The 14157-nt window shown below is 48.8% G+C and overlaps 1 protein-coding gene across 2 annotated transcripts in view; it reads left to right on the forward strand.

Annotated features, from left to right (window-relative positions):
• LOC140396110 (tetraspanin-33) overlaps window positions 1-14157 on the forward strand; it is a 102479-nt gene that overhangs the window by 57641 nt on the left and 30681 nt on the right. For both annotated transcript variants that reach the window (XM_072484226.1, XM_072484227.1), the window contains 2 exons: window positions 7960-8088; window positions 12407-12565. In XM_072484226.1, coding sequence (XP_072340327.1) covers window positions 7960-8088; window positions 12407-12565 — 288 coding nt within the window. The remainder of the gene's footprint in view (window positions 1-7959; window positions 8089-12406; window positions 12566-14157) is intronic.

Here is a 14157-nt window from a genome sequence, read left to right on the forward strand (position 1 = left end):
ACGGCAGATCCAACCAGGACCCAGTGTCAGTCTACCAATAGCCTCTCGGCATCACAGGTACCGTACTACACTTAATACATACTACCACACTATTATTACCGGACTCCCTGAGTATTTCCCCGGGGCCATCGGGAGCGGCGCTGTTGCTAGTGCTTTCAGTCCCGACTCCCTGTACAAACTCTCCTCCATTCTGACCCACTGGGAATCAACCCCTCTGACCCAGCTCCGCACCTTCTCCACATTCGCCGCCCAGTAGGGTTCGGAACATAAGGCTCGGAAGACCCAAACCCTTTGCATTCCTTCCCCTCTGTAGCAGCACCTTTCTAACTCTGGCCATCTTCCTTCCCAAATGAACAAAGTAATCATTCCCTCAATCTTCCTGAAAAAAGCCTTTGGCAGGAAAATCGGCAGGCATTGGAAAATAAACAGAAATCGTGGCAATACGTTCATTTTAACCGCCTGTACCCGACCCGCCAGTGACAGAGGAAGGCCGTCCCACCTTGCCAGATCGGCTTTCACTCTCCCCACCAAACTAGTAATGTTGTACCTGCGAAGCCTCCCCCACTCCCGGGCAACCTGCACACCCAGATACCTAAAGTGAGTCCCTGCCCTACGGATTGGCAGCCCCTCCGCCCTCACCCCTGCCCCCACCCCCAGCCGAGACACCACAAAATACTCACTCTTGTCTAGATTTAGTTTGCACCACGAGATAGACCCAAACACCCGAAGCAGCTCCAATAATCCCCCATTCGACACACTTGGTTCCGACACGTATAACAGCAAGTCATTGGCATATAAGGACACCCTATGCTCTATCCCCCCGCCCCCGCACTATTCCTTTCCATACCCCTGAACTTCTTAATGCAATGGCCAACGGCTCAATCGCGAGTGCAAACAGCAGGGAGGACATAGGACATCCCTGCCTAGTCCCACGGTGGAGAGAAAAGTGTCTTGAGCTGATGTTGTTTGTGCGGACAATCGCCCTCGGCTCCTTATATAGTAGCTTCACCCAGTTCACAAATCTTGGTCCAATACCAAACCGCTCCAGAACTGCCATCAAGTATCCCCTTCTCAGCTTCCAATGTCACAACACCTCTGTTTCCTTCCCCTCCGCCGGTGCCATAACCACATTCAATACCCTTCTAACGTTTGAAAAGAGCTGTCTCCCTTTCACGAACCCTGTCTGATCTTCACCTATCACCCTCGGGAGGCACTCCTCTAGTCTACCTGCCAGACCCTTCGCCAATACTTTTGCGTCCACATTCATAAGTGATATGGGCCTATATGACCCACACGCCGTCGGGTCCTTATCTTTTTTTAGCAACAGGGATATCGATACCTGCCCCAAAGATTGTGGCAACACCCCGTTCCCTATCGCCTCTTCAAACATCCCCACCATCAGGGGTGCCAGCTTATCCTTGAATTTTTTATTCTTATTTCCACTGGAAACCCATTCGGTCCTGCCACCTTCACCGACTGCATCCTTTATCTCCTGCTCCACTATCGCTCCTTCTAATGTAGCCCTGACCCTCTCCCCTAACCTCAGATACTCCAACCCATCTAGAAATTCCTGCATCTCCCGGTCTCCCCCAGGTGGCTCTGACCTGTACAACTTCTCATAAAACTCCTCAAAAACCTTGTTAATCAGCTCCGGAGCCACCACCAACTTACCTGCTCTATCCCTCACCTGAACAATTTCCCCTTACCGCTGCTGCCCTCCGGAGCTGACCTGCTAACATATCTCCATGCTCGTTAACTGCACCCCTTGCTTGCCTCATTTGGCGCACCGCCTTCCTGGTAGGTAGTCGGTCAAAGCTCGCCTGCAGTTCCTTCCTCTTTTCCAACTTCGCTGAGTCCCCATCTTCTGCATACCTTCTATCTACCTCCAACATCTCATCTATTACCCTCTGCCGCTCCAACCTCTCCTCTTTGTCCACCCTGGCCTTAAATGAGATCACCTCACCCCTCACCACCGTCTTTAGAGCCTCCCAGACAACTGCCTTCGACACCTCACCCGTACAGTTGAAACCTACATATTTCTCAATTACCTTTTCAATTTTCTCACAGAACCCTTGGTTCCCCCAAAAGTCCCACATCTAATTTCCACCCCGGCCTCTGCGCTACCCCCTTCTCCAGTGCGGAGCATGATCTGATACTGCAATTGCCGAGTATTCTGACCCCTTAACCCCAGCCAGCAAAGCCTACCCCACCACGAAAAAGTCGAACAGCGAGTATATCTTATGAACTGCCGAGAAAAACGAATACTCCCATTCCCTCAGGTGCAAAAACCTACAATGGTCCACCCCTCCCATTTCCACCATTAGTCCAGCCAACGCCTTCGCCCCCCCCCCCCCCCCCCCCCCCCCGATGGGACCAGCGACCAGTGACCTGTCCAACCTTGGCTCCTGCACCAAGTTACAGTCCCCTCCCCACTATTTGTATGTGTCCAAGTCAGGGATGGCCCCAAACACCTTCTTTGCGAATCCCACATCATCCCAATTGGGACCGTATCCACTTAACAGCGCCACTAACCTCCCCTCCAGCGCCCCTGTCACAATCACATATCTACCCCCCTGATCTGCCACAACATTCTCCATCTGGAACCGTACTCTTTTGCTGACCATTACCGCTATCCCTCGAGTCCTTCTGTCAAATCCAGAGTGAAACACCTGACTAACCCAGCCCTTTTTAAGTCTCACTTGGTCCTTCACCCTCAAGTGAGTCTCCTGCAGCATTGCTACATTGGCTTTCAAACTTTTAAGATGTGCAAGCACCCTTGACCTCTTGACCGGACCTCCTAGCCCTCTCACGTTCCACGTGATTATCCTAACTGGGGGTCTCTCTCCCCCCCCACCCTTCTTATCAACCATCATCATACCACTGGGTCCTGCCCTATGAGCCTGACCCGCCCCTATCCATTATTAACATCGAACCCCTTCCCCCCCCCATCCAAAATTCCCCCCACATTTCCTTTGAAAAAACATCTCTCAGCATCGAGCCCTTCTCCCCCCCCCCCCCCCCCCCCCCCCCCCCCCCACCCTTGCTCGCCTCATAGGCCTATCGAAACCTGCTATCCAGGCTCCAATGTCCGCAGCCGTCCTCTCACCTCACCTCCGTTCACTAACCGACTTTAGTTAGCTAACGTGGGTGGCTCCCCCCCCCAAGGAATACCGTCCTCTCCCACCCAGTCCCAGAGAAAAAACAAAAACAATAATCCAACCCATACAATTCACTAAAATAAGATATAACCGTCGCAACACAGAATGCCAATCAACCCAACTAATAACTTTAACTCTGTAACAATGTGAAGAGAAGTAAACGCAAAGAAAGTTATAGCATTTATACATTTTCCAGCTCCCCAATCACAGTCCACAGTCTCTCTTCCAGCTCCGCTCCTCATGTCTGTCCCAAGCCTTCTGCCCTCACGAACGCCTCAGCCGCCTCCACTGTCTCGAAATAAGTCTTTGCTGTTATACATCACCCTCAGCTTTGCCGGGTAGACCACACCAAACCGCACCCCCTTGTTGTACAGTGCCGCCTTCACTCGCCCGAACGCAGCTTGTCTTTTTGCCAACTCCACCGTCAAGTCCTGATAGATCCGAACTCCAGCACCATCCCCACTGCACCTCGTGCTTCTGCTTCGCCCAGCTTAATACCTTCTCCTTCATGCAGCACTTATGGAAGCAGATAATTACTGCGCTTGGCGGCTCATTCACTTTGGGCTTCGGCCTTAATGACCGATAAACTCAGTCCAGCTCGTACCGGGAGGGGTTCTCACCCTCCCCCATCAACTCCGCCAACCTCTTAGCGAAGTACTCTGTTGGCCTTTGGGCCCTCTGTCCCTTCGGGCAAGCCCACAATTCTCAGATCTTACCTCCTCGAGCGGCTCTCCAAGTCCTCGAGCTTTGCTCGGAGTCCTCTGTTGACCTCCACCACCCTCCGCAGCTCGTCCCCTATCGAGGTGAACTGGCCGCTGTGCTGCGACACGGCCTCCTCCACTTCCTTCATCTTCTCGCCCTGCTCTCTCACCTCGGCCGATATCTTTGCCACAGCTACCCTCACCGGGGCGATTGCCTCCTCCACCAATGACTTCAATGCGACCACCGTCTCCTTCCTCAAAGCCTTCATGTGCCTGGCAAACTGCTTTTCCAGCTCCACAGCCATCAGCTTGGTCATCTTTTCCACCGTAAGCAGTGCGGCCCCACCATGCGGTCCGGCATCCGCCATCTTGTCAGCGCTTTTGCTGGTCCTCTCATTCAACGGCGAGCCCGCGTTTCCTCCCTTCTTCAACGCTGCTTTTTGCATCCTTATTATTTTTCCTTTCTCCCCCCCCCTTCTTTCCTTCTTCGATCTTTTAAAAATAAAGATTCTTTCTTCAAGAAACTTTCTTTAAAACTTCTTTCTCTTCTTTTTTGTATGCTTCAAGAATTCCTCTGGGAATGGACTTCAGTCTTCTGAAAACATTTTAGGCGGGGGCCACCCAATGTGGAACATCTCCATTACATCAAGCCCTGGCTTTGGGCCTGCCGCTTCGTCCTCCGTTTGGCTCCGCCCCCGCTGCTCTGACAGTCGCTGCTCCGACCGCCTCAGCTCCAGCCACCCGACACCCCTCGCCGGTTTTCAAACCGGCCCCGCTTGACACCCGGGACGGCCCCAAAGGCCGACAACAATCGGGGGGGGAGAGCGAAGAATCGGGGAAACCTCCAAAAGCGCCGCAAATAGTGGCCACCGGCGGGAGCTCCTCTCGATGCGGCCGACCCGCTCGCAAGCACCACCGGAAGTCCAGATATGTTTTTGTTAAGCAAATGTATTTCGGGATAGGTCACAGATGAATTTATTGAATTGTGGGGCAGGTTCAAGGGACTGAATGGCCTATACCTGTTCCAATGTTCCTGGCCTTGTGCCTCGGAGGCCTGTTACATTTACCGTGTCACTTCCCTTTTAAATGCTTCTCTGCAAATTTAAAATACAAAGGGCAGGATTCTCTGGATAGGATTTACCGGCCAACCAGCCGCCTGCTTTTCACGGCAGAGGTGGCCCGTCAGTGGGATTTACTGGTCCCACTGTTTTCAACCAGATTTCCTGTTTGTGTGGACCGGTGCTAAACGGCCCCCGGCTGGGTCTCGCTGGGGAGGCCAGTGGATCCCGCGTTGCCGGTATATACCGGATAAGATAGAAAGGTTTTAAACCGGCTTTGGCGCACGTCATTTGGTCATGCCTCTTGTTGGGCATGTTTCAGATTCAGAACTTGGGAGAATCCCACGAGGCGCGAAGACTGTCAGGAAGTTCGCGAGAGGACTCTTCCGGCATTCTTCCTCCGCACGACCCCCACACCCCACTTTGAGCCCCCCCAGTTTTGCACTGCCAGGGCTCAGGGAGCAGAGCCAGGGCGCTCTCTCGCTAGGAACCTGACTGGCCAGGGTCTACAAAGGTCTCCCAGCCCCCTCGACCTGGTCATCACATCTATACAGAGAATTCAATAGTGGCTGTGAGAAGGTTCTCATTGAGGAACCCTTGCAATTCAGTGTCTGAGTGGTGCCCGCTGATTAGAGCCATCGAACCATGGAATGCCGAAGGAGGCCATTCGGCCCACCGAGTCGTCACCAATCCTCTGAAAAAGCACTCAATTAGCCCCACTCACCCACCCTATCCCCACAACCCCACCTAACCTGCACATCTTTGGACTTTGGGAGGAAAAGCGGAGCACCCGGAAGTAACCCACGGGGAGAACATGCAAACTCCACACAGACAGTAACCCAAGGCCGGAATCGAACCTGGGGCCATGGCGCTGTGAGGCAGCAATGCATTCAACTTTAATCTGACTAAGGAGATTAAAGTGAATACAGATTAGCTGTGATCTGGTTCACGCCCTTTCTGGGTGAGATCCTGAACATGTCAGCTGGAGCAGACTGAAAGAATGGGAAACTAATTTGCGCTGGGTACAAATCCTGCTTTGGGGCTCTCCCACAATTCACCTGACATTGCAGGATTTGCACAGAATCGCCCCCGTTGTAAATTGCTTTTTCTTTCTGACCTTATAAATATTTTTTTGTTTGTTGAAATCTTGTGGAATCTTGTGGCTTTATTCTATTAGCAAGAGTTTTAAATCTCAAATTTTGTCTACTTTAAACAACATGTTATTGATCCCTATCTGGATCTTATCAATAACTTGGGGGTCTGGTCAAGGATCATAACAGGGGTCAGTGTAGAGCATCGTACCAGCACAGAGGTTTGCTGTGCTTTGTACTCCAGCAATGCAGCATACTTGTGCCAAGATTCTTGAAGATCCAATTAGCCATTACTGCCACTGGCACTGCCAATCCTTTGATCCATCTCCTGCTTATGGGCTGTAAGGGGCATATGTAAAACAATTCTCAATTTAATTCCCTGGCTAAGGACTCACAGCACAAACTAAATAGGCAATCTTATCCGGAGAGGATCTGGTTTCAAAGTGTCCTATTGGTGTTTTTCTGAAATTGTGGCTGAGGTATGTTGATGGGGGAAGATAGAGGATGTGTATCTGTACTCACCACATCCTGTACATCGACTGAAAGCACTCAATGAGATAAACAACATAGATGTTAACATGCAAGCCAGCCTTTGACGTCTCCAAAATTTGTTCAAAAATAAGGGTGGACTTATAGAATGTGGGTGGTCATAATTTTGAAATGTGAAAAAAAAAATGTAATTCACTGGTAATTCATATCAATATAAGATCCATCATCAGGTCATAGGGTTTATTAAGTTAATTGTACCTAAATACCTTTAACCTCAATGAAAGTGTTTGAAAACCAGTCTTTAGCGTCTAACACGGAGTTCATTGATTTCAATCTAAGGACACGATTCAACTAAATGGGAACAAAGTTCCATAGCGAGCGCGTTTCCCTGCTGTTTCATGGCACCCACAACACTGAGAAACACATGGCTATGCAATGCAACTCGCGCTTTATAAGGGGCCTCAGTGGCAAACAGGCAACCAAGGCTGCACATAGCCCCGCTTTATAGCTCGCCGGAACTCATCAGTGTAGCGAGAGATTGACATTCCAATCTCCAAGGCCCCGAAGCGACCCCCAACTGTAGTCCCCAACCCTCCCACACCTCCCCAACCCTCCCACACCTCCCCAACACCTACATAGGGCATCCCTAGCCCAATCACCCACACCCCAAATATACCAGTTTCGCAGCTTGGCAGTGTGCATAACAGCCACCAGGGAACCTTGACAGTGACAGGCTCACACCCATGTGGCACTGCCAAGGTGCCCAGGTGGCACCAGCATTGCCACAGCACCACCCTGCCCAAAGGACATGCAGCTGGGGGCCTCCGATCCCCTGGGAGATCTCTACAAGTGCTGTTCCATCTGGTCCCCAGTTTTTTTCCCAAAAAATATACTTTATTCATAAAATCTATCATAAACATTACAGAAAATTTCGAATTGTCTTGACTGTACATTTCCATCAGAGTTACACATTCCCTTGACTTTCTTCAATTTTGATAACATTACACACATATCGCTCTTAACGTTACAATTCCTTCTTAAACATTTACATTGTCATGTTTCTTTTATACATTGGAGTGTTGGTGGCCCAGACCGAGGGGGGGTTTACACTGTTACCCGCCCCTTGCTGTACATTTGCTGGTAAGACCTTACACAGTCATCTTTCCCCATTGCTGAACAGTGCTTGCCTGAGATTTACGAGGCAAAGGAGATGAATCCCAAAACCTTAGGTACCTCGGGAATCTGCACATTAAAGTAAGACTAGCTGCAGAATTACCAAAAAGGGATCCCTACTCTGGACCTAATCTCATACTAATTGTGACTGCTTGAAATAACTATTTGCTCGCACTGATAGGTCTTGGTGAGCAGCAAATTGATAAGGGAAACTTCAGTGGGAGTCAGTCTTCTTCCAGAGATTAAGCCGCTGAACAATTTTAAATGTGACCTTTTACCTTCCTTTCAGTTCGAATGTTGCGGAGTGTCGGGTTACAGAGACTGGTCCAAGAATAGGTATTTCAACTGTGAGAATACTAACCCCAGCCTGGAGCGGTGTGGAGTGCCATTCTCCTGCTGTAGCAGGAACACTGATGAGGTGAGGCAGAGATGTCTTGTACAACCATACTGGCCTGGGAAAGGGTTTATGTTCTATTTAAGCACTGATCTTTCTTGGTAGGTGGTAGCAATAGGAATTCAGAATTAATTATCATGTAGCGTTATAAGAAGATTGGGTAAGACCTGATCAAAGAACAAAGAACAATGCAGCACAGGAACAGGCCCTTCAGCCTTCCAAGCCTGAACCGATCATGATACCAACCTTGGCCAAAACCCTCAGCACTCCTTGTGTGGTATCCCTCTATACCCATCCTATCCATGTGCTTGTCACGTTGCCTTTTGAACGCCGTTAATGTATCTGGGTCCACAACCTCCCCTGGCAACGCGTTCCAGGCTCTCACCACCCTCTGCATAAAAAAACCTGCCATGCACATCTCCTCTAAACTTTGCCTCCGGACCTTAAACCTATGCCCCCTGGTGACTGACCCCTCTACCCTGGGAAAGAGTGCCTGCCCATCCACTCTATTCATGCATCTTATAATGTTGTAGACCTCTATCTGGTCACCCCTCAACCTCCGTCTTTCTAATGAAAACAGTCCGAGTCTCTTCAGCCTCTCCGCATAACTAACACTGTCCAGACCAGGCAACATCCTGGTAAACCTCCTCTGCACCCTCTCCAAAGCCTCCACATCCTTCTGATAGTATGATGAGCGGAATTGTGCGCAATATTCCAAGTGTGGCCTTACCAAGATTCTATACAACTGTAGCATGACTTGCCAAGTTTTATATTCGGTGCCCTGTCCGCTGAAGGCAAGCATTCCGTATGCTTTCTTCAATCCCTAATGGATAATTGGCCTTAACCTCAAGGGACTGGGATAAGGGAGGAGTACTATTTTCAATTGTGCAGTCTGCATCACAGATAGGATACCTTAACCTTGGAGGGGATACAGCACAAATTCACCTGAACAATGCGAGCACTTAATGGTGGAATTTCGATCATTGGTTGCATAATCTCAGCTAATTGTACAGGATGAAACTATTCCATTGAGTATAGAAGGTTCAAGGTGAGCTTTTTTTCCCACAAATTTGGAGTACCCAATTAATTTTTTCCAATTAAGGAGCAATTTAGCGTGGCAAATCCACCTACCCTGCCCACCTTTAGGTTGTAGGGGCGAAACCCACGCAAACATGGGGAGTTTGTACAAACTCCACAAGGATAGTGACCCAGAGCCGGGATCGAACCTGGGACCTCGGTGCCGTGAGGCTGCAGTGCTAACCACTGCACCACCATGCTGCTCTAGGTTCAAGGTGAGCTAATCAAGGTTTTAAAATTATAAGGAATTTGATGAGTGTAAATAAAGCAAGGCAGGTCTTGTGGTGAAGCAGTAGTGTCTCTACTCTGGTCCTGAAGCTGAGGATTCAAATCCCATGCAAGGTATATTTGTGATGTGAGCATGGTTGTGACATGGTTGATTATTCGCCTGTAAATCCTTCTGCTACACCAAGAGTGGGACAGTTTCCTGGTCAGCTACACTGGAGAAGGTAACAGCTAAACCACTGCAGTACTTAGCCATGCAGAAGCATGGACCAATCCAATGCAGACCCATGATTACCAGCTCCCTCTTATTCATAGATCATAGAATTTACAGTGCAGAAGGAGGCCATTTGGCCCATGGAGTCTGCACCGGCCCTTGAAAGAGTCCCCTACCCAAACCCACACCTCTACCTATCCCCGCAACTCAGCAACCCCACCTAACCTTTTTTTGGACACTAAGGGCAATTTAGCATGGACAATCCACCTATCCTGCACATCTTTGGACTGTGGGAGGAAACCGCAGCACCTGGAGGAAACCCACACAGATCGTTCAAACTCTACACAGCCAGGAATCAAACCTGGGACCCTGGAGCTGTAAAGCAACTGTACTAACCACTGTGCTACCATGTCCCCCCATATTTGCTCAAGAATGAAGAGCTGTCCTATTAAAATTAGAGCCAGACCATTAGGAGTGAAATCTGGAATCACCGTTTCCCACGCAGTGTGTAGTGGAAGTTTGGAATGATCTCCCCAATATATTGCTGATGGTGCCGGATAATGGTAGGAGCTTTCAATACCAAAATCCATAGATTTCTGTTGAGGAAGGGTATCCAGATATATGCAGCCGAGGCAGGAACGTTGAGTTGATCTACAAATCAGCCATGATTTAATTGAATAGAAGGAGAACAGCCTCAAAGAGCTAAATGGCCCATTCTCATTCCTTTCTTTCTTTCTGGTCTTCCCTTCTCAAAATATTCATTTGTGCTCTTTAATGGCTGCTCAAAGCTAGTTCAGTTGCCCTTTCTTCACAGAAAGCAGCTCAATTATTGAGGCATGGAGTGGGGGTGGGGTGGGGGGATTAATTTGATACACTGAACCCAGCCCAGTGGAAATTGTATCGGGAGTATGGTACAGAGGAATGGAGATTCAAGATCACTGATAGTAAGAACTCCACAATTTTAAACAGGGAGGTTCAGTTCTGATGGCATCCTGGGACATGACTGCTATTTCACCCTGATACCTGCCCAGGAAAGCAGTGTTAACATCCCAATATCCCTTACCTGGCCAGGGTGTTGCCTGGTCTGGAGGGTGTTAGCTATGTGGAGAAGCTGAATGGACTCGGACTGTCTTCATTGGACGGATGGAGGTTGTAAAAACATTTACAAATGTTTTTAAAGTTCCTTCTGGACCAGGTGTGTTCATCCTGGCCCCTCAAGAAAACTTTGGGCCTCCCCTGCCCATCCCAACAAGAAAAAAACAGTTCAGACCACTATTCTTTTTTCTCAGTTTTTACTGTTTAATCCTTCTGGGAAATTAAGCTGTGCAGCTCAATATGAAGCTCTTGTAACATACATAGAAAATAGAAGCAAGTGTAGATGGGCTTCAGAGTGATTTCACAGGTCGGCGCAACATCGAGGGCCGAAGGGCCTGTACTGCGCTGTAATGTTCTATGTTCTATCCCGGTAACCCAGTAATCCCACCCAAACATTTTAGGGAACGAAGGACAATTTAGCGTGACCAATTCACCTAATCTGCACATCTTTGGACTGTGGGGGGAAACCGGAACACCCGGAAAAAACCCACGCAGACGTGGGGAGAACGTGCAGACTCCACACAGACAGTTGACCCAAGCCGGGAATCGGACCTGGGACCCTGGAGCTGTGAAGCAGCTGTGCTAACCACTATGCTACCATGCTATCAGTTTACCCCTTATCCTCAAACTGTGACCCCTAGATCTGGACTCTCCCCACCATCGGGAACATTCTTTCTGAATCTACCCTGTCCAATCCTGTTAGAATTTTTAAAGTTTATATGAGATCCCCTCTCACCTAAACTCCAATGAAAATAATCCTAACTGACTTAGTCTCTCCTCATATGACAGTCCCCCATTCCAGGAATTAGCCTGGTAAACCTTCTCTGTACTCCCTCCACAGCAAGAACATCCGTTCTCAGGTAAGGACACCAAAACTGCACACAATACTCCAGGTGTGGCCTCACCAATGCCCTATACAATTTCAGTAAAACATCCCTATTTCTATACTCAAATCCTCTCGCTATGAAGGCCAACATACCATTTTGCCTTCTTTACTGCGCGCTTACTTTCAGCAACCATTACATGAGGGTACCAAGGTCACTTCTCTCAATTTATACCCATTCAAATAATAGTCTGCCTTCCTATTTTTACTACCAGAGAGGATAACCTCACATTTATCCACATTATACTGCATCTGCCATGCATATGCCCACTCACTCAGCCTGTCCAAATTCTGTTGAAGCATCTCTGCATCCTCCTCACAGCTCACCCTCCCACCCAACTTTGCTTCTGTCTTCACAAAGGAAGACATGAATAATGTACCAGAAGTTGTGAGAAACACAAGTTTCAGTGAGGAGCTGACGTAAATTAGTATTAATGGAGAAATGGTTTGGGGGAAATTAATGGGATAGAAGGCTTGAGAAATCTACTAGAATTCTTTGGAGATGTAACTAGTAGAGTTGACTAGGGAGAACCTGTGGATGTGGTTTATTTAGACTTTCAGAAGGCTTTCGACAAGGCCTCATATAGCAGATTACCTTGTAATGTTAAAGCGAATGGGATTACGGATGGTGTCTTGAGAAGGATAGAAAGCTGATAAGCAGACAGGAAGCAAAATGTTGGAATAAATGGGTCTTTCTCCGATTGGTAGGCAGTGACTAGTGGGATACTGCAGGGATCTGTACTCGGAGCCCAACTGGTCACATTATATATTAATGATTTGGACGAGGGAACTAAATGTATTCTCTCCAAATTTGCAGATGATACCTTACAACACTTTCTCTCCAACAGGTACTCAATACAATGTGTGGATATGAGACTCAAAGGATGGCTAAATCGAAAGCCTCGAGGCATATTTACACTGATGGATGTATGAAGATGGTTGTCAATTGGGGACATCAGAACTTGTATCTGATTGGTGGTTTAGGCCTCGGCCTGCTCTTGTTGGAGGTTAGTATCACTTTCTCTATTTTAAAAATATAACTGGCATCGTTGTTCCTTTAAATTTTCTCCAAGCTCCTCCGTCTCCCAGGCCGAAGAGAGGACAAATCACATTGCATTGCTGTCGTGATTATTATTCCTGGTTTTCCTTTTCCCACGGTCTCACCGTGCTAGAATCAAGAGTGTTCACTGCTCTAATTCACTCGTTCAACTTCTCCCTTATCTTCCTCCGTGCTTCCTATGATCTTTCAATCTTTAGTCCAGTCGTTTTCAAACTCAGGGTCGTGACCAGCGGGTGTGCCACTGGCTGGTGTCGGCAGGGTCGAGGAGCGATTGACGCGGTGTTTCCGATCGTGGGATTAAGTGGCCAACAGCTGTGACCGGCTTTCAAGAATGCCAGCCATCCCGCACACGCGTGCCCCCTCAGCCAGATGTAGCAGTGCGAAGTCCCGGTGCACAGCGGGGCAGACCGCCTCCTCAGTACATCAGCACGCTGTCCCAGGAGCAAATTGTAAAATAAATTATTAGTCCCGCCAGAAGCGTTGGCAGAGAGCCAGTTACACGCCAGGTACACGGACGTCACGTAGTCTGGACACAAAATTACTGAGGAGAGCTTTCTCAGTAGCTGCCAGCAGGCAAGCAATAGGACTGCATCGGACTGAAGATGGATCTTTTTGAACTAAGCAAGAGAGGGTCAGAGGCACAAACCGGCCAGGATCCCACAACTCAATCTGCTGGAGAGAGCTTTGCAGGAGAGTCCACGACAGGACAACACAATGCTGGTGTGAGCTCCAGGAACTCTGATGAGCACCCCATAAAGAAATGTAATATTGAATGACAAAGCAAGTGAGATCACGAGGACCAAGCAGGTTCACCTGTTGCAAATGGTGGGTCGCAAAGTTTGGGCGGCAGGGATCGTGAAGGTCAGTTGGCATGGCCCGCAAAGGTCGGCCGACCTGGATCCCGAAGGTCAGCCGTCCTGGATCCCGAAGGTCAGCCGACATGGATCCCAAAGGTCAGCCGACCTGGATCCCGAAGGTCAGCCGTCCTGGATCCCGAAGGTCAGCCGACATGGATCCCAAAGGTCGGCCGACCTGGATCCCGAAGGTCGGCCGACCTGGATCCCGAAGGTCGGCCGACATGGATCCCGAAGGTTTGGTAAAAATGGGTCCCTGGAAGAAAAGTTTGAAAACCGTTGTTTTAGCCAACTTTGACCTTTCCAAGTCACTGGTTTCTAGTCCTACTTTCTTTTTATGCATTTATGGGATGTGAGAGTTGCTAGCATTTGTTATCCATCTCTAATCATCCCTCCGAATATGGTGATGTGCCACCTTCTTAAGACAATAAGAAATAGGAACAAGAGTAGGCCATTCGGCCCCTCGAGCCTGATCACCTATTCAATAGGATCATGGCTGATCCGCCATTCCTCACGTCCATTTTCCTGCCCTTTCCCTATAAACCTCAATGCCTTTACTGATCCCCTTACTGATCAAGAATCTATCTATCTCGGCCTTAAATATACACAAAAACTCTTCCCCCACAGTTCTTTGTGACAGAGTTCCGAAGACTCACAACCCTTTGAGAGAAGAAATTCCTCCTCA

Source organism: Scyliorhinus torazame, chromosome 19, assembly GCF_047496885.1.
Source record: "Scyliorhinus torazame isolate Kashiwa2021f chromosome 19, sScyTor2.1, whole genome shotgun sequence".
Classification (NCBI taxonomy): Eukaryota; Metazoa; Chordata; class Chondrichthyes; order Carcharhiniformes; family Scyliorhinidae; genus Scyliorhinus; species Scyliorhinus torazame.